At 43.1% G+C, this 20,225-nt stretch overlaps 3 protein-coding genes across 10 annotated transcripts in view; 2 read left to right on the top strand and 1 right to left on the bottom strand.

Moving 5' to 3' along the window:
• The window catches only part of ANKFY1 (ankyrin repeat and FYVE domain containing 1), a 44,777-nt gene extending 32,353 nt beyond the window's left edge, over positions 1-12,424 (top strand). For both annotated transcript variants that reach the window (XM_067537869.1, XM_067537870.1), the window contains exons 18-25: positions 327-527; positions 2,487-2,663; positions 3,035-3,182; positions 3,425-3,515; positions 3,996-4,120; positions 5,164-5,310; positions 6,012-6,102; positions 7,597-12,424. In XM_067537869.1, coding sequence (XP_067393970.1) covers positions 327-527; positions 2,487-2,663; positions 3,035-3,182; positions 3,425-3,515; positions 3,996-4,120; positions 5,164-5,310; positions 6,012-6,102; positions 7,597-7,729 — 1,113 coding nt within the window. In that variant the 3' untranslated portion in view covers positions 7,730-12,424. The remainder of the gene's footprint in view (positions 1-326; positions 528-2,486; positions 2,664-3,034; positions 3,183-3,424; positions 3,516-3,995; positions 4,121-5,163; positions 5,311-6,011; positions 6,103-7,596) is intronic.
• A 1,870-nt stretch (positions 12,425-14,294) lies between these two features.
• Positions 14,295-19,447, bottom strand: CYB5D2 (cytochrome b5 domain containing 2). Of its 3 annotated transcripts, none has more exons than XM_067537871.1 (4): positions 19,010-19,447; positions 18,535-18,675; positions 16,938-17,121; positions 14,295-16,201 (listed from the first exon to the last, which is right to left on the bottom strand). In XM_067537871.1, exons 1-4 carry the CDS (start codon positions 19,260-19,262, stop codon positions 15,991-15,993), a joined length of 789 nt encoding a protein of 262 aa, XP_067393972.1. In that variant the 5' UTR covers positions 19,263-19,447; the 3' UTR covers positions 14,295-15,990. The 3 variants fall into 3 exon arrangements, with proteins under 3 accessions (XP_067393972.1, XP_067393974.1, XP_067393973.1); XM_067537873.1 differs by having other exon boundaries at positions 18,535-18,697; positions 19,010-19,205; XM_067537872.1 differs by lacking the exon at positions 18,535-18,675 and having other exon boundaries at positions 19,010-19,441.
• A 132-nt stretch (positions 19,448-19,579) lies between these two features.
• The window catches only part of ZZEF1 (zinc finger ZZ-type and EF-hand domain containing 1), a 75,816-nt gene continuing 75,170 nt past the window's right edge, over positions 19,580-20,225 (top strand). For all 5 annotated transcript variants that reach the window (XR_010917970.1, XM_067537867.1, XM_067537866.1 and 2 more), the window contains exon 1: positions 19,580-20,148. Coding sequence is in view for 4 of the 5 variants with exons in the window: in XM_067537867.1 (XP_067393968.1) it covers positions 19,789-20,148 (360 nt within the window). In the remaining variant the exon portion in view is untranslated. The remainder of the gene's footprint in view (positions 20,149-20,225) is intronic.

The following is a 20,225-nucleotide window of genomic DNA, read 5'->3' as shown; positions in this document are numbered from 1 at the left end:
ACTCCAAAAATGTGTGGTTCTTAGGGAAAAGTAATATTTGAGAATGTGAATCTGCTTGTTTGAACTACAGTAGTGTCTTCTAGATAACCCAGAATGTTGTGGCGATCTAGTTCTCAAGGATAAAGTCAATTGAACAAGACAGTCTGTATTACTGTTTAAAATAACAGGGGCTTTAACAGTTTCCTTAAATCAATTAGTATCTTTAAATCTCCCCATCAGGAGACTCTATCCCACTCTTGCTGTAGTTCTGTGTCTTGGAGACAAGAGTTGCTTCTAATTGCATATCAAAGCTACACTAATGTGAACTTCCTGGTCTCTCTTTGTAGGATGCAGAGGGAAGAACTCCAATCCATGTTGCCATTAGCAATCAGCACAGCGTCATCATTCAGCTGATGATTTCACATCCAGAAATCAGATTGAATATGCGTGACCGGCAAGGCATGACCCCGTTTGCATGTGCTATGACATACAAGAATAATAAAGCAGCAGAGTCCATCCTGAAGCGGGAACCAGGAGCTGCTGAGCAGGTAAGGTGGGGACATGATATGCATATTAGGTTCTTTAACTCTGCTAGGTACACAGGTATGCTGGTAGCCTGCGCCCTGCAGAGTTCATGCTTTATTTTGCTCTTAATTGGTTTATTCCAGATATTAATCCAGTGTGGCATGGAAACAAGATCTGCTAGAAAACCAAAGGCTGCCTGTGTTGAAGTGGTGTGATGAGTCTTGGTGTTCTCACTGTTCTGTATGGTGTCTTGTCAGTTCCTATAGTCATGTGATCGCCCAGGCATATGTGTGTTTAAAAAAAAGGCAGGGCATTAATACCTCTTTGTAGTGAAATAAGACCTTGAAATAACAACTGTCTTAAGTTGTGGACTTCTACTGAAGTAAACGTTCTATCATAGTGTTGTAAATGATTCTTAAAATCAAGTAAACTCCTTTGTTCAAATATTGGTATTTAGACAGCTTGTTCTGAAGCAGGAAAACACCACTGTTAGTTATGACTTAACAATGCAGTGTAAAACTGTGGAACCATCACCTGTATTGTCAGGCTTCTTGGTGAAAATTTCAGACATTGTTGAGCAGTCTTCTCCTACCTTATGCAAGTTAATGAGCTATTGAGTTTTTGGGTGCATAATTAAATCTGTTCACTGAATTCAAGTTTTTAGATAGTGCAGGAAAGTATAACATAATCCTAAAAACTGTGGTGCACTACTTAATGGTGCCTTTAGGGCACATGTGAACAGTGCCATGCACTCAGTATTACTCCATCCTCCCCCACAGAGTATAATCATATGAGCACACCTTGCATTAGTGTGTTAGGATTGCATGTTGCCGTCCTTTGTCCAGCCCTAATAGTATTATACTAATGTAAATACATTTAACCAAAATAATATTGTGCCACAAATAACAGAACTGTTAACCTTTTTTGCCTATTTCATTAAAATATTATCCAACCTGCAATTACACCTAGAAATTGACAAGATAAATAAGACTAGTAGAAAGATAGCAAAATGTACGATACAAGCTTGTGAAATATGGATTGAAAATGGAGGACCTTTTTAAGTATTAGCAAATCCACTTAACCATTTATTTCTTGGCAACTTAGTATCTATTCCCCTGCAACTGGTACTGTCCAGTGGGTCTCCTCCATCTCTAACGTCTCTGATTTTACAGTGAAATAATCAGAATGGGCTCTTGGTTTGCAGACGATTGAGAAAAGGGCAGCAGGGTTTTTTAATATTATAGCATCTAGGAGCCGCAGTCACGAACCAGGTTCTGTATAAACAGAACAAAGAGTCTCTTGTCCCATGGAGCTTCCAGTGGAAGAATAAGACGAGAACACATGGAAACAATGAGGCATTATTGGTCAGCCTGTTGGGCTGGGTTCTCAGTGCACCAGCACCCTAAAAGATTGTCAAGTTCATTTGTTGGCACCACAGTACAGTCTTTTCAGGAGCAATGTGAAGAAGGATAATGAGTCTTGCGGCTGTTTACAGGGAGCTCCTGGCAAACATGAGGGGCAGCATGGGAGAAAAGTACTTGTTTGGAAACTTGCCAGCCTCCATCACCCAACTGTTGTCATTGGCCATTTGAAGGAGGGGTTGACCTTTTGATACTGAATAAGAGATGATAGGCAGGGAGGGGATAGGTTTTGAAGGGCCTCGAAAGTGAAAATAAGTAGCTTATGTTTGTTATGATAGAAGAACAAACCAGTAGAGATGCATAAAGAAAGGTGATGTGGTTAAAGTGACAGGGTGGGAAAACCATCTTTGCAATAGCATTCTGAAAGGATGTGAGTGGGGCAAGATTGCAGTTTCTCAAGGCCAGAGAAAAGGATGAGTCTAACTGATAAGTTGTGCCTTGGAACATGTGCCTAGTTAAAAACAGCGCTCCAACAATTATCCAAAAATAGACTTGATCCGTCCTGCTCTTCAGGATGGCTTTGTGTAAGGCTTCATTGTATGCTTTCTCTCACTGCCTCAGGTGGATAACAAAGGTCGGAACTTCCTCCACGTAGCTGTTCAGAATTCGGATATTGAGAGCGTGCTCTTCCTGATCAGTGTCCAGGCCAATGTAAATTCTAGAGTCCAGGATGCCTCTAAGCTAACACCTTTACACCTAGCTGTACAAGCAGGCTCCGAGATCATTGTACGCAATCTGGTATGTACTGAAGAGGATTCTATTGGTAGAAGCTTAATATACTTGACTTTCTTCAAGTGTCTCAGTGCAGATTATAAACCTTTCTAAAATAGCTCAATTAACACCAGTCATCTAGTGTTTACAGCATTAAACTGGGAGTTGAGATCCATGTGTCATAGACCCAGACTTGGTACTAACTTGATCTGACCACATCTGTGTCTCAGTTTATCTCTGTATAATAGGAATATTTGCCTCACACCCAGAGGTGGTGTAAGAAATAAATGGAAAGCATCTATGTAATACATTAAAATGGAAATGATCTAGTGTATTGGCTGCTAATATTCTCCTAGGAGACCTTTTAGCGATCTCTTCATTCTCATGTCTTCTAACAGCTTCTTGCAGGTGCAAAGGTGAACGAGTTGACTAAGCACCGCCAGACTGCTCTCCACCTAGCTGCTCAGCAGGACCTGCCCACAATTTGCTCTGTCCTTCTAGAGAACGGAGTAGACTTTGCGGCTGTGGATGAAAACGGAAATAATGGTAAATTTATCTACTACTAAACTTTTGCTAGTCTTTGCGGTCTAGCAATCCAGATCTTGGTATCCTCTAGATTGGGAGCTGGCAGCTGAGTAGATTCTAACTTCAAGGGTATAAAAGGGACAGGGTGAGTCACCAAAATCTAATTTAAAAAGTGAGGTGATGTGACTGCCAGGCTTCCTAACTATTCTGGGATGTCAGGAATGTCACTTGAACCTTGGATTTGTCTTTTCTGTCCTCCTCAGCTCTTCATCTGGCTGTGATGCATGGTCGTCTAAACAATATCCGTATCCTCCTGACAGAATGCTATGTGGATGCTGAAGCCTTTAATCTTCGGTAAATACTGCTATGTTTCGTACTATGCTGCATGAACACAAGACTTTATTAGATCATAAGCAATTTTTTAAAAAGTGTGTGTGTGTGTGTGTGTGTGTGTGTGTGTGTGTGTGTGTGTGTGTAAAATAAAAAAATTAGACTGTGTCAAAACCTTTAATTCTGTAGATCTATCTTAGAGGTTTACAATGATGCACTTTCAAGGTGCGCAAAGCAATATATGTTCAAAATTTGCTTCATTCAAACACTCTTAGCAATTCTTTCATTCTTTTCTCAGCGTAAATTAACCATTTAAATCAGATGCATTGAATTAAATCACTAATTCAAGAAAAGAAAATGAGAACTTTAATTACCCATGGTGTGCTTTAAAACTGGCTGCCACATTGCTTTTGTGGACAAGTCACTCTGAAGCTGGTTGGAGTAAATGATGATGTAAACATATCTTGGTCTGTTATAATATCTGAGTAATGTGTCTTGTAACAGAGGTCAATCACCAATGCACATTCTGGGACATTATGGGAAAGATAATGCGGCAGCCATCTGTGAGCTCTTCTTAGAATGTATGCCAGAATATCCTCTAGACAAACCTGATGCTGAAGGAAATACAGGTAACCAGAATACAATAATTCTTGAATCTGAATGTTGCTGTTTAAAAATACTGTACAATTGTTGTGAATTTAGGAAAGGATGACCAGTTGGCGTTACACTTGTAAAACTGAGATGCAAATATTCAGTTGTGTTAATAAATTAAACCTATTTTAATTTGGTCTTATAAAGTATACGTTGTCAGGGTTCCAAGGTGACTGTAGCTCTGATACCTTAATGGCCTCGTAGAGGGTTCCTCCCTTACATTTCAGACCTATAACTATCAGGGCCACCTCTCTGAGCAGAATACCACAGTCATCTCTCTCCTCCTCCCCGCCCCCCGATCAGAGACTTAAGCTGCAGACTCCTGCAATTAATTGATCACGGCAGCAGGTCTGACTTTATTTCAGCACGTGTATTCTTGGGCTCTAGGGGAGAATAGCAGCATTAACCAGTGGCCAGCCATCTTTTATGAAGTGAAATACTATTGTTTGTAAGATAAGTCTTCTCTAATGCCTTTTTTCTGAAAACAGTATGCCTATGTTATCAGCCAGTTACCCATCTTCTACCTAGGGATTATGACAGGATTAAAGTAGCGCAGGGTCTGTCTCTCTCGGTGATAATTCCTTGTCAGTTCTTGGATCCAGCATGTATGACCTTTCTGTCCACATCAGGGTGGTTACTTGCATACATTTGTCAGTTCTTCACTTGCCAGGCCTCTTGAACGCGGTCAAACTAGTCTATCCAATTTTCCCCAAGGGATGAGACTTTTTTTTTTTTTTTTTCCCCCAGAGTTGTTACTTTCCTAGGGATTTGCATTAATTTATTCCTTAATGACTTCAGTTCCTGCTGGAAACACTGTGTATCTCCCCATTGAGTCAGGAATACAATCCCTAGCACTAGCCCATATACCACTTATAAAGTTGATGCAATCGTCCTTGAGTATTCCATGTGTTCATAGAATCTGTTAGACGGGTATCTCCACATGTAGCATCTGCGTCTGTGTGTGGGAAATGGGGGGAATGTAGTCTGCCCCAGTAGGGAAATGTCTGTCCTTGCTTTTCAGTGCTCCTGTTGGCCTATATGAAGGGAAATGCTAACTTGTGCCGTGCTATAGTGAGAGCTGGGGCTCGTCTTGGGGTTAACAATAACCAAGGAGTCAATATCTTCAACTATCAAGTTGCTACAAAACAGCTTCTCTTTAGACTCTTGGGTAAGTACACAAAGCACTTAAGTTGGGGGCAGGGAGGAGTTTTGACCTAGGCTTTTAGTATCAGTGAGACATGCCTAAAGTTGGGATCCTAAATTAGTGGTCTGACTTTGAGGGGCTCTCACAGGTTCCACTGTGTTCACTGAGAGGTAAAAGTGCTCAGTACCTTTTTGCCTGACCTTTCAGTGGCTCTCTGTACTTGGGCTTAAACTCTGGCCATAATTCTTAAAATTTCCCCTTTTCAAAAAGGAGAATGTCATCTTCTACTACTATCATGTTGGTTTTCAAACTGAAATATTTGTTAAATGTAGTTGACCACTTGCTGTATGCCCTTTGCACATGTCTTGGGCAATGAGCGACTGCCTTTCTGGCTCACTTAATGTTTTCAACCTAAAGAGTGCAACATTGCAGGAGAATGTTTGTTTGTTTAAATCCAGCTTTCACTTTGGAAAATTCCACTAAACATTCTAAACTTTGGCACTAACCATACTAAAGACATGCCCTGTATGTGCCCTTAAGGTTGGAGGGCGCTTGATCAGCTGTTTGTCTCTGTGATAGTGGTGATCTCCAGTCTGAAAGGAGAGGGGCAAGATGACCATGGGGGGGGGGGGAATCATAATGTTTGAGCTATGAAGGAGGAGAGACTTGTCTCAACATGCAGGTTCTTCAATCCCAAGGGGGGGTGTCTTTCTCCTTTGTTACAGATATGCTATCAAAAGAACCTCCCTGGTGCGATGGCTCTAACTGCTATGAATGCACTGCCAAGTTTGGAGTCACAACAAGGAAGCATCATTGGTAACTTAATATATTATTATGCCTGCCCCAACCCCACTCCCTCCCCTCCACCACACCTCTGCATGACTAATCCACAGAACATAACTGGCTTGGTTTAAGTAATCATGGAAGGAACTTTCTTCTGTAGAGGTATAAAGTGCATGTGGATAAATGAATACTTGATCCCTTTGAATTTAAAGCCCTCTCTTATACCTACTTCAATTGCTAGGTAGATCAGTTTTTCAGAGCCCCATGGCCTGACTGAAACAGTTCTCAGGTGCAGGCTACCATCTGAGAGACAGGCTGTTGGAGAGTAAGCTGCCTGCAGTTGCATGTAAGGCGGGATGCCTGTCAAGGAACTCCTTTTTCATTGGGGTGAGAAGCCACTTGCAATGTTGAGAGCTGGGATGTTGGAGAGGGGAACCTGCTGTAAGCTGTGTTGTAGACATGGCAGTCCCAGGATATCAGAGAGACAAGATGGGTGAGGAATACCCTTTACTGGACCAACTTCTTGTCTGTCTCTCCAACAAACTGGGCCAATAAGATCTTACCTCACCCACATTATCCGGGGAACCTGGTGTCAGTTCTAACGGGGCTCACAAGGTGTAGCAAGGAAGGAAACCCATAGGGGCTCTGACAGCAGTCTGACAGTCTACTGGATTGTGGTCCTGGTCACCTTAGATGAAAAGTGCTTAAATGTGGGTGTTTCTAGCAGGAGTCTACCACAGTTTCTTTGATCTGTGTGGCCATAGATGCTTTTTCTGCTCCGCAGTGCTGATGTAGACTGCCATAGGAAATGTAGGTGTCTGTAAGGCTAGGGCATATATTTGCTAATATTTCTCATTACTTTCAAAGTGAAAGCTTCTTGTCACTTGTCAAGAAAGCTGTAGTCGAAACCTAACTGTAATAAGGCTTGAATATGGTGACTGCTATTATGCCTTTCAGTAAGGACTGATAAGGGTCATACAGCCAAGCTGCATGTGAGGGACAAAAATCACTTGGCTGGGGACATAAATCCTGGAAACAGCAGCATTTTAAGGATCAATTTCTGTGATAATCTCAGGAATTAGTAACTTTGTCTTATTTATGGAGTATGTAGATAACTCTCTCCCAGATGGGGCTGCAGTGTTTCTCGAAGATACTGATTCTAGTTAGTGTTTTGTTGCAGAAAATGAAATTGTATTCTAGAGCAGTATTGGTGGTGAAAAGAGCTGGTGCTGTTAACTCTGCACATGGAACAAGTGTTGTCTTAACAGGATGATGGCTCTACAACCCACCAGTGATATTTGTAAATAACTATAGTAGAAGCAGTTGTTGTTTCTGGCATCAGATACTGGAATCTCTTTTTTTATAAAGAACCTCTGCCACTTACTATAAAGGATGACTTTGCATTTTGTAACCTCTCAAACACATTGACTCTTCACACTCTCACCGGCATGACTGAGCATATACCATAGTCTTCATTGTTTTATATTGATATTATAAACCTATGCATTCTTTTTTCTCCCTCCGCAGCAGGCACTGTGGACGTCTGCTCTGCCATAGATGCTCAACAAAGGAGATTCCCATCATAAAATTTGATTTAAACAAGCCTGTTCGAGTTTGCAACATCTGCTTTGATGTCTTGACTCTGGGAGGAGTCTCCTAGTATACTGTGGGAGTTGCGGGATTCTTGGTCAGTGCTCTTCAGACAGCAGCTCTGCTAGCAAACCCTGTACACAGGGAAGGGGAGGCCTATACATGTCTTCCTTTGGCAATAGACACAACTAATTAAGGACCATGATATGGTGTATTCCAGTATAAATGATTTTGTATGACTGTAAATGTATTGGGTTGTGATAGACGTCACTAGTAAATGAATTGGAGTGGATCATCTAAAATTAAGTGATAGACCCTCCTACTTGCAGTGGGGCATGGCAATTAAAATTGCATTAGCCTAGTGTCCTGCGCTGATCAAAATAACAGGTCTGTGCTTGCACTCGTGCATTGCATTGAGCTACTCTAAAGTCTTGCCATTTTCAGGCTATTTAATAGGAGATGGCCCTAAGCTTCAGGGGTAAATAGTAACTTCTTTGCGTTGTCTTCAAAGATGTTCCCTTTTTCCATAGAAGGCTTGTTTATAACATAGGTCATGGCTGTCACTGCACAGTCCAATTTCAAGTTACATCTTTAAACAGGGTTTAAAGGGGCATAGCTGAAGAATTGTGGCCTTACAACAGAAAGCTTTACAATATATGATACAAAGGAATCAGAATTGCAGTTCCACATCTTGATACCTCCTTAGTAAATGTCTCATTAGCTCCAGCATGTTCAAGAGAAATGCAGGTTCCTTTTAATTGGCAGACTTTCTTCCTGGCTGCCAGAACTGCTGAAGTCTGCTTTTTGTTGCACACGTTGCATCATTGATCTTTCCATCTTACAAACAGCTCTTGTATAACATGAGTGCTCCAAGCTTAAGCTAACCTAAGCTTACACTAACTGAAGAAACACTAAAGGAAAACAGATTGGTAGGTGAACTTACTGCAAAGGAATACAATGCTGGAGCTGCAATTATGAATCCTAAAAGGGACACTAGTTACTGGAGTGGCATTTTTCTTGGATCTATGGGTAATCAATGCAGGATGAAACCAGCCACTCCAGTGAGATAAAGCATGTTGCTTCTGCACTTCTAGACTCAGTACAGGTCTTCAGTTCCAGCAGAATGGCCATTTATTGGTAGTATTTGGAGGTTCACTGTCAAATGTTAGGCAGCTGGGGTTGCAGGAAGGAGTTCAGACTGCACTGTGGAACAGCCTGATGTCAAACCTTTGTGCCCTAAAATGGCAATGGATTTTTATTCTGAGCTGGCTATGGTCCTTCTTAAATAACCTGTGTCCTTGTTTCATAGGTTCAGCACTTTTCCAGCCAAAGTAGCCCATAGATCACATAGGGGCTAGTAAGCACTTGTGCTGATGAACTGGCTGTTGTATAGTAGGCAAAGGTGTCAGTCAGTTTAATGTGTACTTGCCTTGTTAATTTTTTAGCCCTGGGAGATAGTTATAGATCAGATTAAATGCAACATTCCTCATCTCTGCTCCATGAACAAATCGGGTGGGTGGGGGTGTGTGTGTGATTTCTTAACCACTACTTTTTATGTGGTACCATGCGTGCAATGGGGGTGCAGATATTCATAACTTCAATTTCCCTGTTTTCTGGAATAGTGACATTTCCAGTACATATTGCTTATATGTAAGATGAGCCGATAAACCAGAGTGCTACTTTTTATATTTCTGGACAAAATTTGGGCATGTGCAGTAAAACGGAAAAAAGACTGACACCCCTATAGTACATTTCAAATGGAATCTCGGTGCACTGATCGGTCTTCCAACATATGTTGGTGCAAAAACTGGAACCCTTAACTTAGTAACACTAGAGTGGAATAATAGACGAACTTAGTTTTCATTCTCTATCCGTGCAAATCATGTTGGCTGTAGTCAATTGCTCCATTTTTTTTCAATAAAGGACAAATACTGCCACTTTCTTAAAAGGTGGTATTCTTCTCTAATGCAAACAGTGTACATTCCGTGTAGCCTGTTTCGAATATGAATTTGCAGCAGCTTGTTTGTACAACACTTGAGAAGAATGGCATAAATGAGTGTCTCCAAAAGCATTTAACTACAAAGCATGACAGTTTAAATGACCAAAAGAAATCAGACAATCTAAAAGTATTCATATCACTTCTGATCATGTTTTAAAATGTCAGTAACTTAGCATGGGTTTGCACAAGTTAAATTCCCCTTTACCTTGTTAAACTTACAAAAGGATAAAGTATCAGTTGAAAAATGATTGTCTTGTCAGTTTAACTGGCTGGCTAACCACATCCAATGATAAAATGTAATTTTTCACATTTGCTTACTGTCTTTCCTACTTAAAACCTGTTGAAGAGGAAAGATACAGCACTAAAGTCATTTGCATAGTGATTCGTAAATAGACTTTTTAGAAAGTTGCATGGAAGACTTACTTTGTCTAGTGCTTTACAGCAATTAGTCTCAGAAAAGGATTAGAATATTTGACTTGTAGAATTGAGTTCTCTGGCCCCCTACTATTATCAATAGGTGTGTTTTGTGTTTTAAAAAAAAAAAAAAAAAAATCAGACAAATGACTTCCTGTTTTACTTCAGTTTGGGAAGGCTGCTGAGAAGTGCTTGGTTGTCTTTACAATAGATCACAGCTGGTTCAGATTCTCATACTAGCCTGCTCTTACATGTTGCAAACTCACTTGTGAGGGGTGGAGTAGAAATTATGGTAGCTTTACAAATGCAACAATCCCAAATCTGGTAAATCCTCCCTAGCACTTTTAAATTATACCAGCATTACTTCTGGAACTGGCATCTATTCCTCACTGGAACTTAAAGGCAGGCTTGAGTATTAATAGCCCTTCCAGGTAAAACCTGCATCTGAGATTGAATTCAAAGTAACTACTTTCCTCCTTAACAAAATTGGACAAATTTGAAGTGCCTTCACTATGAGTTTTCTTGGCAACCATCTTAAAAAGAAATTAGAACTTTTTGAATAAAATTGTAAACACTTATTCTCTGCCAGATTTAAACATCCTCCCCATAAAAACCTTGAGCTACAGCCCAAATTGCCTGCCTGCCTGCTAGATCTTTTACTGGATAACTAAGGCCCTAATGTTTGCAACATTCTTTTCAGGGGTGGGAAGTTTGTTACCATGCCTCACCTTCAACTTCCTTAATCACTATCTACTGGGTGTGCATTTTGCTCACAAGTTTAGTGTTAGTCTTGTTAGTCATACTCTTAAAGGGCATCACATCAAGTGAAAGCTCTTGATGATCTTTAGGTGTGGTCAGTACATTTCTAACTTGGCAACCAAATAATGCACTTCGTCCTTTGTGGCATATTTAGAACTGTGACCAAAAACCCGTTATTCTTAAATACTCATAACTTAGAAAATCAGTTTGCTGGCAACTGAGCAGATGTCAAGAGAGGGCTGAAAATGCAATTCTGTCAGTAGGGATTTAGGCACATTAGCAGGACTAAATGGGGAAAGCTTGTGGTGCCAGTTCTGTGGTGAGAGGAATTAAGTCTCCAGCATAGTCAGTCCAGTCTCTCATCTAAGCACAAAACTCATTCTAATTTAAAATTAGATATTAACGTAAATGTTTGGGGGACCATTGTTTCACTCTAAGTGTAGTAAGAATGTGTTTTTGAAATTACTGGTGTTAAAGGTACTAACAAAGCATTACTAATTAACTTGCTAAAAATTAAGATGCCTTAAAGACTTCCTGTATGAAAACCAGGGGCTTGTACAACTGCCTTTTCATGTAGCATATATAAACTAATCTGTGTAACAAATGAACATAAGGAAAGTTTTGTAGACTAAGTGCAGGTGTACATTTTGATGATTTTTCCCCACTTAACAGCGAGTTTATTGCAGGTCTGGCAATTGCAGCAAATTTTTACTGTTGTGTTTTTATTGAATTGTAAAAGTAAGAGAGAGAACCTTACTGCTGGTCAAACTATAATGTGAAACTTTGACATCCTTACTGTTTATGAAATAGTCTTAAAACAATGGCATTTTCTGTGAGTCCATTCTAAAAGAATGTATTTTGCAATATCCTGCACTGTGTAATGAGTCCTTGTAATAAACTGACAATAACTAGATAAAAATACATGATGGGTTGTAACTCTTGATATAAAAATACATCTTTTGCACCATAATGACACAATGCAGCAAGAAGTCAAACATTTAGTCAGTTTCCAACCAAGAAAAATGTTATCCAACTGTGGGAGTAAGACTTCATTATTTCAATTTATTTTTGTAAATAATATTAGCCAAATGATTTCAGACGTGTATTGTACAACTCATGTATACCATAATTGTTTAACTTGCATTCTTTTGGCAGACTGACTCTGCTGTACTCCTAATTGATATTAAATTATGCACTCATCAAACCCCTTCTACTAGGCTTGGCTGCAATCTTTCCTTGGTAGTCCTGATAACTTCCTGTACTATCCAGATCTGGCCCTTCAGTCAAACTAATTCTGTTCAGATTTTTCCCAAACCAGTTTAGCTTCATGTGCATTAAATGTAATACTGTGTTGGAAGTTAATAGAAAAAAATAAGCAAAACCATGAGTGCAAAGTCACTGCTACACATGCCTCTTATGTCAGCTAAACTGTACAGCTTTACTTCAAAAAGGGAAGCTCCAGCATAAATGTAAAACCAGCCAAAAACATTTTGCTAGGACTATTTGTGATAATTTTTCAATAAAAATGTACTAAAAATGGCTAATTGAAATGTGTTCATCTCATTGAAGTACTATACCTTGTTCATTATCACAGCTGCTCTAGCCACACTAATTCATTGTTACAGCTGCTGGCAGTGCATGCAAGTGCTCTATACTTCATCCTGATGACTTCCCATCTTTCCAGGAATGGGAAGGTCCTCAGCTGTACAATGCTACTGTGACAGTTTCAAGGGGAGTAACTTAACTCTTTGTTGCCCAAGCATCAGGCTACATAATTTAAGCAGGTATGTAACTGCCAATTCTAAACCATCCTTTGTGTAAACAGTATGTGCATAACAAGTGAAACTGCTATTCTTGATAGTGCCCCTCCCCCCATAAGTGCATGCTATTCTTGGTGATAGGGCTGGAGTTCTACTGACTTAGAGCAGCTGAGCATTAGTTCCTGCTATTATAGTATCATGCCTGTCATACCTAGGAACACTAAACAGGGTGTTTCAATTTTGGTATGTATAGTGATGCAATTTCAAAACTAGTAAGAGCTCTTTTTATACTTATGTCATAATGCATACAGCAGCCTCAACCCTCTAGTATGATATGTTCTCCCATCTGTCAGTAGTTAAGTACTGTTTTCTAATTAATCACTTCAATGTTAAGCCACAGTTTTCTCCTGTAGAGCTACTGCATAAAGCTGTACTAGTTCAGGTACTTATTTTGGAGCAGATACTCAAGTGCTGGCAAGTTATATCCTCACCTGATTAAGGGGAGGGATCTTACTGCTTCCTTTTATACAATTCTAGTTCTTTTGTGACTCCTGTCCTCAGTTGTCATAAGGATATACAAACCTTATAGGGAATCTGACTTCCTCCTCTCTCTAAAATCTCCGTCACCATGGCTGTATAGCTGAGGAGGAGGACTCCCATGTGTGGGTTTCAACATTTAGTCAAATAGTGTCCAGCATAAGTAATAATTACTGTCTGCCTCCTTGGTGAGGCTGAACAGATTTGTCCTTCAGCTGTAGCTTCAACCTTAGTCTGCAGTCATGCCACTTGTTAGATGTCCAAGGCAGGGCAAGCTATACTTAAGTGTCAAAAGTAGCCTTGTATTTCATACTAAGCACTCTTTTTACAATATAATAAAACATCATAGCTTCCTAGCACACACTTATATTGCAATAGGTCAATAACCTAGTCCCTACTAAGGAACTAGTGGTAGTGTTGCAATATCAGTCAACCAACCCAGGAAGAGTTGTAAGTTTAGACCCCCAGCCACATCCTCTTGAGCTGTTTGTCTTCTGAAAACATCTAAGACAAATGGAAATCTCAGTATAATAGTCTGCCATTAGATGCCTCACTACAGCTATCTAAGCAGCTTGCTGTTACAGGTATGTAATGCTTTTGGACAGCCTGTTCATACTTCAATGGTCCACTATATGAAGTTCATTATTCTATTATGGGTCACAAAGAGAAGGAACTGCCTCTTACCTGGACTTCAGTCCCCAAACATTTTAAGTGTGCCTTGTTTGAAACATGCACCAGGCATCTTATGAATAGCAAAAAACATGATATAGAAATTCCTTTTGAAATATCTTGTCTCCATGTTGTTACTGCTGTTGGCTACCTAAGAAACATCCTCCTGCTTCAAGGGGAAAATGACCCTTTTCCAGCACTAGACTGCTATTTTCTAGGAGACTTTATTATAGTACTTAGTGCAATAAGGACCATGGCTATCTTATGCACCAAGCTTTGCAAAAACCATCTCGCTACACTACAAATGACAGAAGTCTAGTTTGTGCACTTCATAAATTAAAAATCTAGAGGTAAATTCAGCACAGGGGGACATGTTCCAGCTCAATACCCTATAGGAGTTTTGCACCTGAACCCCATACTCTAGTTTCATCTACTTGTTTCCAATGCAGCAGCTTAAAGGTGGTGTATTTAACTTTTGTTTCCCAAAAAAGCAGTGGTCAGTAGCTATCATCTGTTGCAAGGCTGGAGTCCAGGAGAGAGAAGTACCATAAAACTTGAAGCAAGGCAAAGCAACTAGACAAATAACTTTAATAAATCAAACGTATGTTGTACACCACTTTAAAAAAAGCACCTCTACAGCAACGTTGCTGTGCTAGCTGTAAAGTTGGAGGGTACATACACTACCACTTAAGTCATTGTTTAACAGTGCTTTGCCCTCTTGTGCTCTCACTGCCATGTAGTGACTTGAACTAGTTAAGACCTGGGGGGAGAAAGGACAGAAGCAAGGCAGACATGGAGGAAGTTTTCCCTCTCGTAAAGTGGTTTAACATACCTTTTAGGCCCTAGCTGCAGTGCCCACTGAAGCTTGACAAGATTGGTGCTATTACTCTGGTCTCTGCTGGACCATTGCTGCACTTTGTAAACAAGTACCACTTGCTTTAAGAAACTGAACTGGCCCCACTGAAAACAGCTCACATATTGCTGAGCAGCAGGGCTGGACTGGAAGGAAAAAGCTGCTTTGGGAATTGCAGCTGTAAGTAGTTCTACCACCAAAACATAAAACTAGAACATGCCTTCCACAGGATGTGCCCTGGCTTCAGCACACGGGCTGCACACCAATAGCTTCCTTGTACAGAGTAGCCTGCCCAGAAAAAACAGTATTAGTTTGCACTGGTATTTAGGCAACCTGCAATATTACTGATTTTTGCAAATTGGAGTGTAACATACGTGCCTTTTTAAAGACATGATTCCTGCCCTAAAGATTTTGTAACCTAATTAAAGACAATACAACAAGGAGAGGTAGTAAGTAGTTAGGGAGTCAGGGAAAACGGTTATCTGTCTGTGCATCATTTTCATTGCACAGTTAGAACTCCTGGATCATAGGTTCTAGGTACTATGCAAGTCTCACTGAGTCATCAGCAGTCTCTAGAGGGATAGGAGACTAGGACTAGAGGTGTTTTAGTGTTTTCCACACAAAGTACAGTACAAACACTCAATGAAGAAACAGATACGGCACTAGTGTCCTGTGTTCATTTGACAAATGCAGCTTTTGGATAGTTAAAAACCCCAGGATACTAGATGTCCAGAAGCACAATTGTAGAACTGAAGCCTGTCATTTCTCAGCAAGTTGGTGGCTCAGTAGGTGGTATGTGTAGATTACAGTGAGAGAATTAGCACAACTCTGCTGTAAGAAGAGCAATGGTGTGATGGTAGTGAAGAGGGGGGCACTGGTTTGTATGCTCTACTAGGTGAAAGTGGGTCTATGGTTTAGTGGTGTGCTAGCTCACTTCACATGAAACATGACACCCACCAGCACCATTCCATCCCTACATCTATTTCTCGATTGCAGAAGAACCACCCTTTTTTCTTCTTCACAAAATTAAATGCTAGTGCACCAACAACCTATCTGCAGAACGGCTATCAGCAAAGACATTTTTCCACTTTAACTGAATCATTTTCCTTACCGTGCTCCATCATTTCTCACACTTCCATTGCTTTTACTGGCACTGTAGCATGGGGCTTAAATTTACCCAAATGTAATTATACAAACTGATTTCTGTTTGACTCAGTCTCCCCACTCTTAGACACCGAAGAATCCACAGTGAAGCTCAAAAAATGCATTTTTGATTGTACCTAATCAAACATGTCATTTGGGGGCAATAAATGCATCTCAAGTCCAACATGGCTTTTGACTCAGTCTAATACACATGAGTCAGCTAATGGATGGCATCCGTTGTATTCTTGTACGTTAGGATTGTCCAAGTCGCCTCTGTCACTATGCTCAGTAGAATCCAGATGTCCAGAGGGAGGTCCAGTAGTTCTCACACACACACAGTGACTATCACTGGAACCAGGCTTGTACAGTTTCCTGGGGACGCCAATCCAGTCTCTGTTCACTCCTCCACTAGGGATGGAAGAACACAATCAATACAATCTAACAGCTTAAACCAAACCATGTTCTTGTTTCTCACTCAATAAATCTGTATTTCCCACCCACAGATGAGTGCAAGACCTTTTTGAAGGAGGGTTGGAGCAACTACAAGAATAGTGAAACCTGAGTTAAGGACCATTTCCTGAAGCCAGCAACCAGCTGATCCAACATCCACTTTTGTTGGGCCTACTAAGCATTGTTGGCTAGACCTGTAGAGTCAGTTTCACTCTGGGTACTCTCAGCCTATAATAAGCACGTGACTAACATTCATTCTTTGTTCTTTTTCCATTTCTTAAAATCCACCAAACAAACAGCATAGACGATTCCCCCCCCCCCCCCTCACACCTTTTACATTCTTGTGGATAAACCCTTTTTCAATAGAACACAATGCCTGTTATCTCTATACTATGGACTCCTGTAATATTAGTTCTGAAGTTACTAAAGAAAAGGTCATCTTAATTCACCTAATATCCTATATTGCCTCTGCTGTCCAATGGGAATAAGAGGTTAAATGCCTTAACCAAGGCAACACTAATACAGAACAATCATTCTTGCTACTTGGCCTAACCACATCAGAAGCAATTTATGCTGGATCTATGCCAAAACAGTCAACGGTACCTAAACAAGCAGAGATAATGTCTCAAATGAGAGATGTCAAGGTGCTTTGCTCTGCCAAGTTTGACCACACCAGCAGGAAGGCAATGTTTACCTTTGTTTGGAACACCAGAATCTGCTGCCTCGGGTTGAGCTCCATTCGGAGTTACAGGGCGGGAACTGTTTCTTCTCACCATTTTGGCCCTTGAACTTCAGGCCTTCTTCAATGACAGCCTTGGCCTGTTTCAGAGCTTCTGTAGGTGTCCCATTTTCATCATAGAATCTTCCTACCAGTTTGCCTTTTTGGGAAAAGAAAAGAGCCAGTAAGACCAGAGCATTTTTAAATGCCCCCCAAAAACAGCCTATAAAAAGCAGCATATTCTCCAAGTGCTGCTGTGGGGCACCCCAGATATATTATTTTAGAAATAAGAGAATTAAGAGTCTACAACTTAGTCACTTCTGACCAGGGATCTCAAAACATTTTAAACCATCATATAGGCATGATGGCCTTAATTCATTATCTCTATTTTACAGATGGAGAAACAGGCACAGATGTTAAATCACACACTGAAGATCAGCAATACAACTCAGGAGTCCTAACAATCTGTCCTCTTATCTAACCATTAGTCAATATTGCCTCCCACCTTCTACAGTCTTTTTTCACAATACTGCTCCTGTAATGTGAAAACATATTTCTATCAGACTATTCTTATGGTTGCAATGCTGCAATTTCATTACATTTGTTCAGCAGTAGAAAGTAACATTTACACTCTTTAATTCCCCTCTTGTTGTAATGCTCAAAAAAATTCGATTACTTGGCTAACATACAGGCTAAAATGGATGTACACATAAGGGATCTTGGTGTCAATGGGACAAATTTCCAGAACTCAGGAGATTCAGATACTTTGAGAGCATTAGTCCCTATTGTTCAGTGTGAAAGATGATGAATTGATCGGAGACAAAGACCAGGTTTACAATTGCTACGTGTAAAGATATGGCCTACATTTTCAGTCAACAAGTCAGGGCATCTCTAGTTTATGTAAATTCATAAATTCAATCCTCTTGCCTTATTCCTTTGCAGTCACACATAAAAGAGTCATGGTTGAGGTCCATCATGTATTCCTGGCTCAGGGTAAACTGGTCCAATTTAAAGATGGTTTGCTGTAAGCAAACAGTTGTGTTGAACTCAATGGGATTTATTTGTGTGTTTGTAAAATCGGGGCTTAAACATATCCATTTGCCTTCCTCCTCTAAGGTTAATCTAACATGTTACAACTTTAAAAGGAACAATTAACAAATTTGGTGCACTGTAAATTACAAACAGACTTTTGGTACCTAACCGGCTTGTACTTTCTGTGTCATACTACAATACTGGATTAACAGTGTTTGGTGCAGCTTTTAGCTACCCATCGGCGCTGCTGCTATGGCCTGCCCGCCCATCTTACCTGCTTCACAGGGGCCTTTTTTTTGGGCGGGGGGAGTCATTTTGCAGTAGTAAAAGAACAGTTTACTTGGAACAAGAGCTAGAGAAAAGAGACGACAACGGGCAGGCCCGTGACTCGGTGGGGATCTATCGCAATGACAGCCGCCCCGGAGACTGTCACTGCTCAGCCCCGCTCCAGCCTCCCTGTGCAGCGGAGAGCACCAACCAGGCAAGGCTGCCCCGAGGCGTGAGCCACCCACGTTAGCCGGCTCCCCGGCCGGGCACCTACCAACCAACCCGTAGCGCTGGCTGTAGAAAGCGAGCCAGGCCCGTACAGCCAGCATTTCGGAGGGCGACAGTCCGGAGAGGTCCGCCACGAGGCCCGCCTCGCTGAAGTCTCCGGTCACAAAGGCCCTGGAGGCGTCTTTCCCTGGAGGAGACACACGACGCGGCTGAGCCGCCGGAGGAGAGACGCTGCGGCCCAGCGGATAGACCGGGGGGGGGGGGGGAGATGGCAGCGGGGGGGGGGGGGGTCCCTGTGAGGAGCCGCTTTATGCTGCGCAGCGCAGCCACCGCCGCCCCGTTTCAGTCAGAGGCCAACGGCCCGTCTGCCCCCGGCTCCGGGACGCACGGAGAGACCGCGAGGGGGAGGGGCTGGTTCGCTGGCACGTCTCCGGCCTTAACGGGAACAGCAGGGCCCGGCTACACCCAGCGGCCTCAGGAGGAACCAACCACACCCCGGGGAGGGGGGGAGATCGCGGTACCTGCGAAGACGCTGTAGGCTCCCCCCGGCCCGTAGTGCTGGTGCCCGCGCTGCACATCGAACACCTGCCCCAGCACCGCCAGGTAGAGGCCGGGGGCACCCTCCGCTCCCGTGTAACGCGCGAGCTCGGCGGGACTCAGCAGCCGCTCCCCCCCAGAAAAAAGGAACCGCCAGGGCCCGGCGTCGAACCCGCGGCCCAGGAGCCAGGCAACGGCCAAGCCCGACGCGAGGACCAGCAGCCCCGCAATCCCCATTGAACTCTGAGTTCAAAGAGCGGCCGAGTGTGCGCCGCCCTTATTCAAAATGGCGGCGAATGACACACCTCTGGGCCACGTGATACCACACACAGCCCGCCCATAAGCCTCGCCCTGTTGTCTCTGGGCTGCGCTCAGCCGCCATTTTGCCCGCGGGCAATTCCTTTTGCCTTCGTTTTTACGACATTTCATCGCTTTGCGGTGGCGCGGCAAAAAGGTGGCGCGCGGCCGCGGGTTATTTCATGACGACCGCACGCGGCAAATTACGGCAGCGTGGCAACGGCGCCGCGTTCAACGCCCGCGCTGACGGTTCTCGCTTTACGGTAATTTGGTAAAAACGCCGAGCGGGGTGGGGGGTTTTACGACGCCGGCTGTCGCTTGGCGGCAGTGTGACTCCCCTCCCTCAGGGGTTGACAGGTGTCGAAGGCCGGCCGGGCGAGCTTGCTGACTAAGCCGGGTCGGTTGGAGGCGGCGGCTGCGCGAGGCCTGAGGCTGCCGCCGCCCAGCAGCCGTGAGCTCCTGGTCCATGGGGAACGTGGCGAGCTACAGCAGCGAGGAGGAGGAGGAAGGGGCCGAGGAGGAGATGGAAGGGACGGCGGCCGCCGCGCAGCCCGGGGCTGCCTCCCCGCCTGGGCCGGGCCCGCTCCCTCCGCTGCCCCCGCCCACGGTGCTGCTGGAGCAGGCCCGGCTGCGGGAAGCGACGGCCCGTTTGCGGGAGGCCGCCCTGCCCGAGTCGCTGGTGGCCCGGCACCACAGCACCCTGGTGCGCTGGCTGGAGGAGCGGCTGGGCCGCGGCGAAGAGGCCGTCAGCCTGGAGCAGTTCTGCGAGGTGCTGGAGAGCCGCGTCTCGGGGCCGGCGGCCGGCGCCCGCAGCGAGAGCGAGGAGGTGAGGGAGTGAGAGGGGCATGGGGGTGATGGTGCGGGGGGGAGGGAGGGAGGAAGGGTGAGGGGTGGGGCGGCCGC

The sequence above is a fragment of the Emydura macquarii genome, unplaced genomic scaffold, assembly GCF_026122565.2.
Source record: "Emydura macquarii macquarii isolate MOO-44397 ecotype Brisbane River unplaced genomic scaffold, CSIRO-AGI_Emac_v2 contig_450, whole genome shotgun sequence".
NCBI lineage: Eukaryota > Metazoa > Chordata > Testudines > Chelidae > Emydura > Emydura macquarii.
Note: the sequence above shows the minus strand (reverse complement) of the source record. Positions and strands in the feature narration are given on the sequence as shown.

Coding starts and splice junctions, on each gene's coding strand:
- CYB5D2 (XM_067537871.1), bottom strand. CDS start 19,262: ATGGGGATTGCGGGGCTGCTGGTCCTCGCGTCGGGCTTGGCCGTTGCC. Junction 18,676..19,009: donor AGCCTACAGCGTCTTCGCAG/GTACCGCGATCT, acceptor TGTCTCCTCCAG/GGAAAGACGCCTCCAGGGCC. Junction 17,122..18,534: donor CCAGCGCTACGGGTTGGTTG/GTAGGTGCCCGG, acceptor TTTCCCAAAAAG/GCAAACTGGTAGGAAGATTC.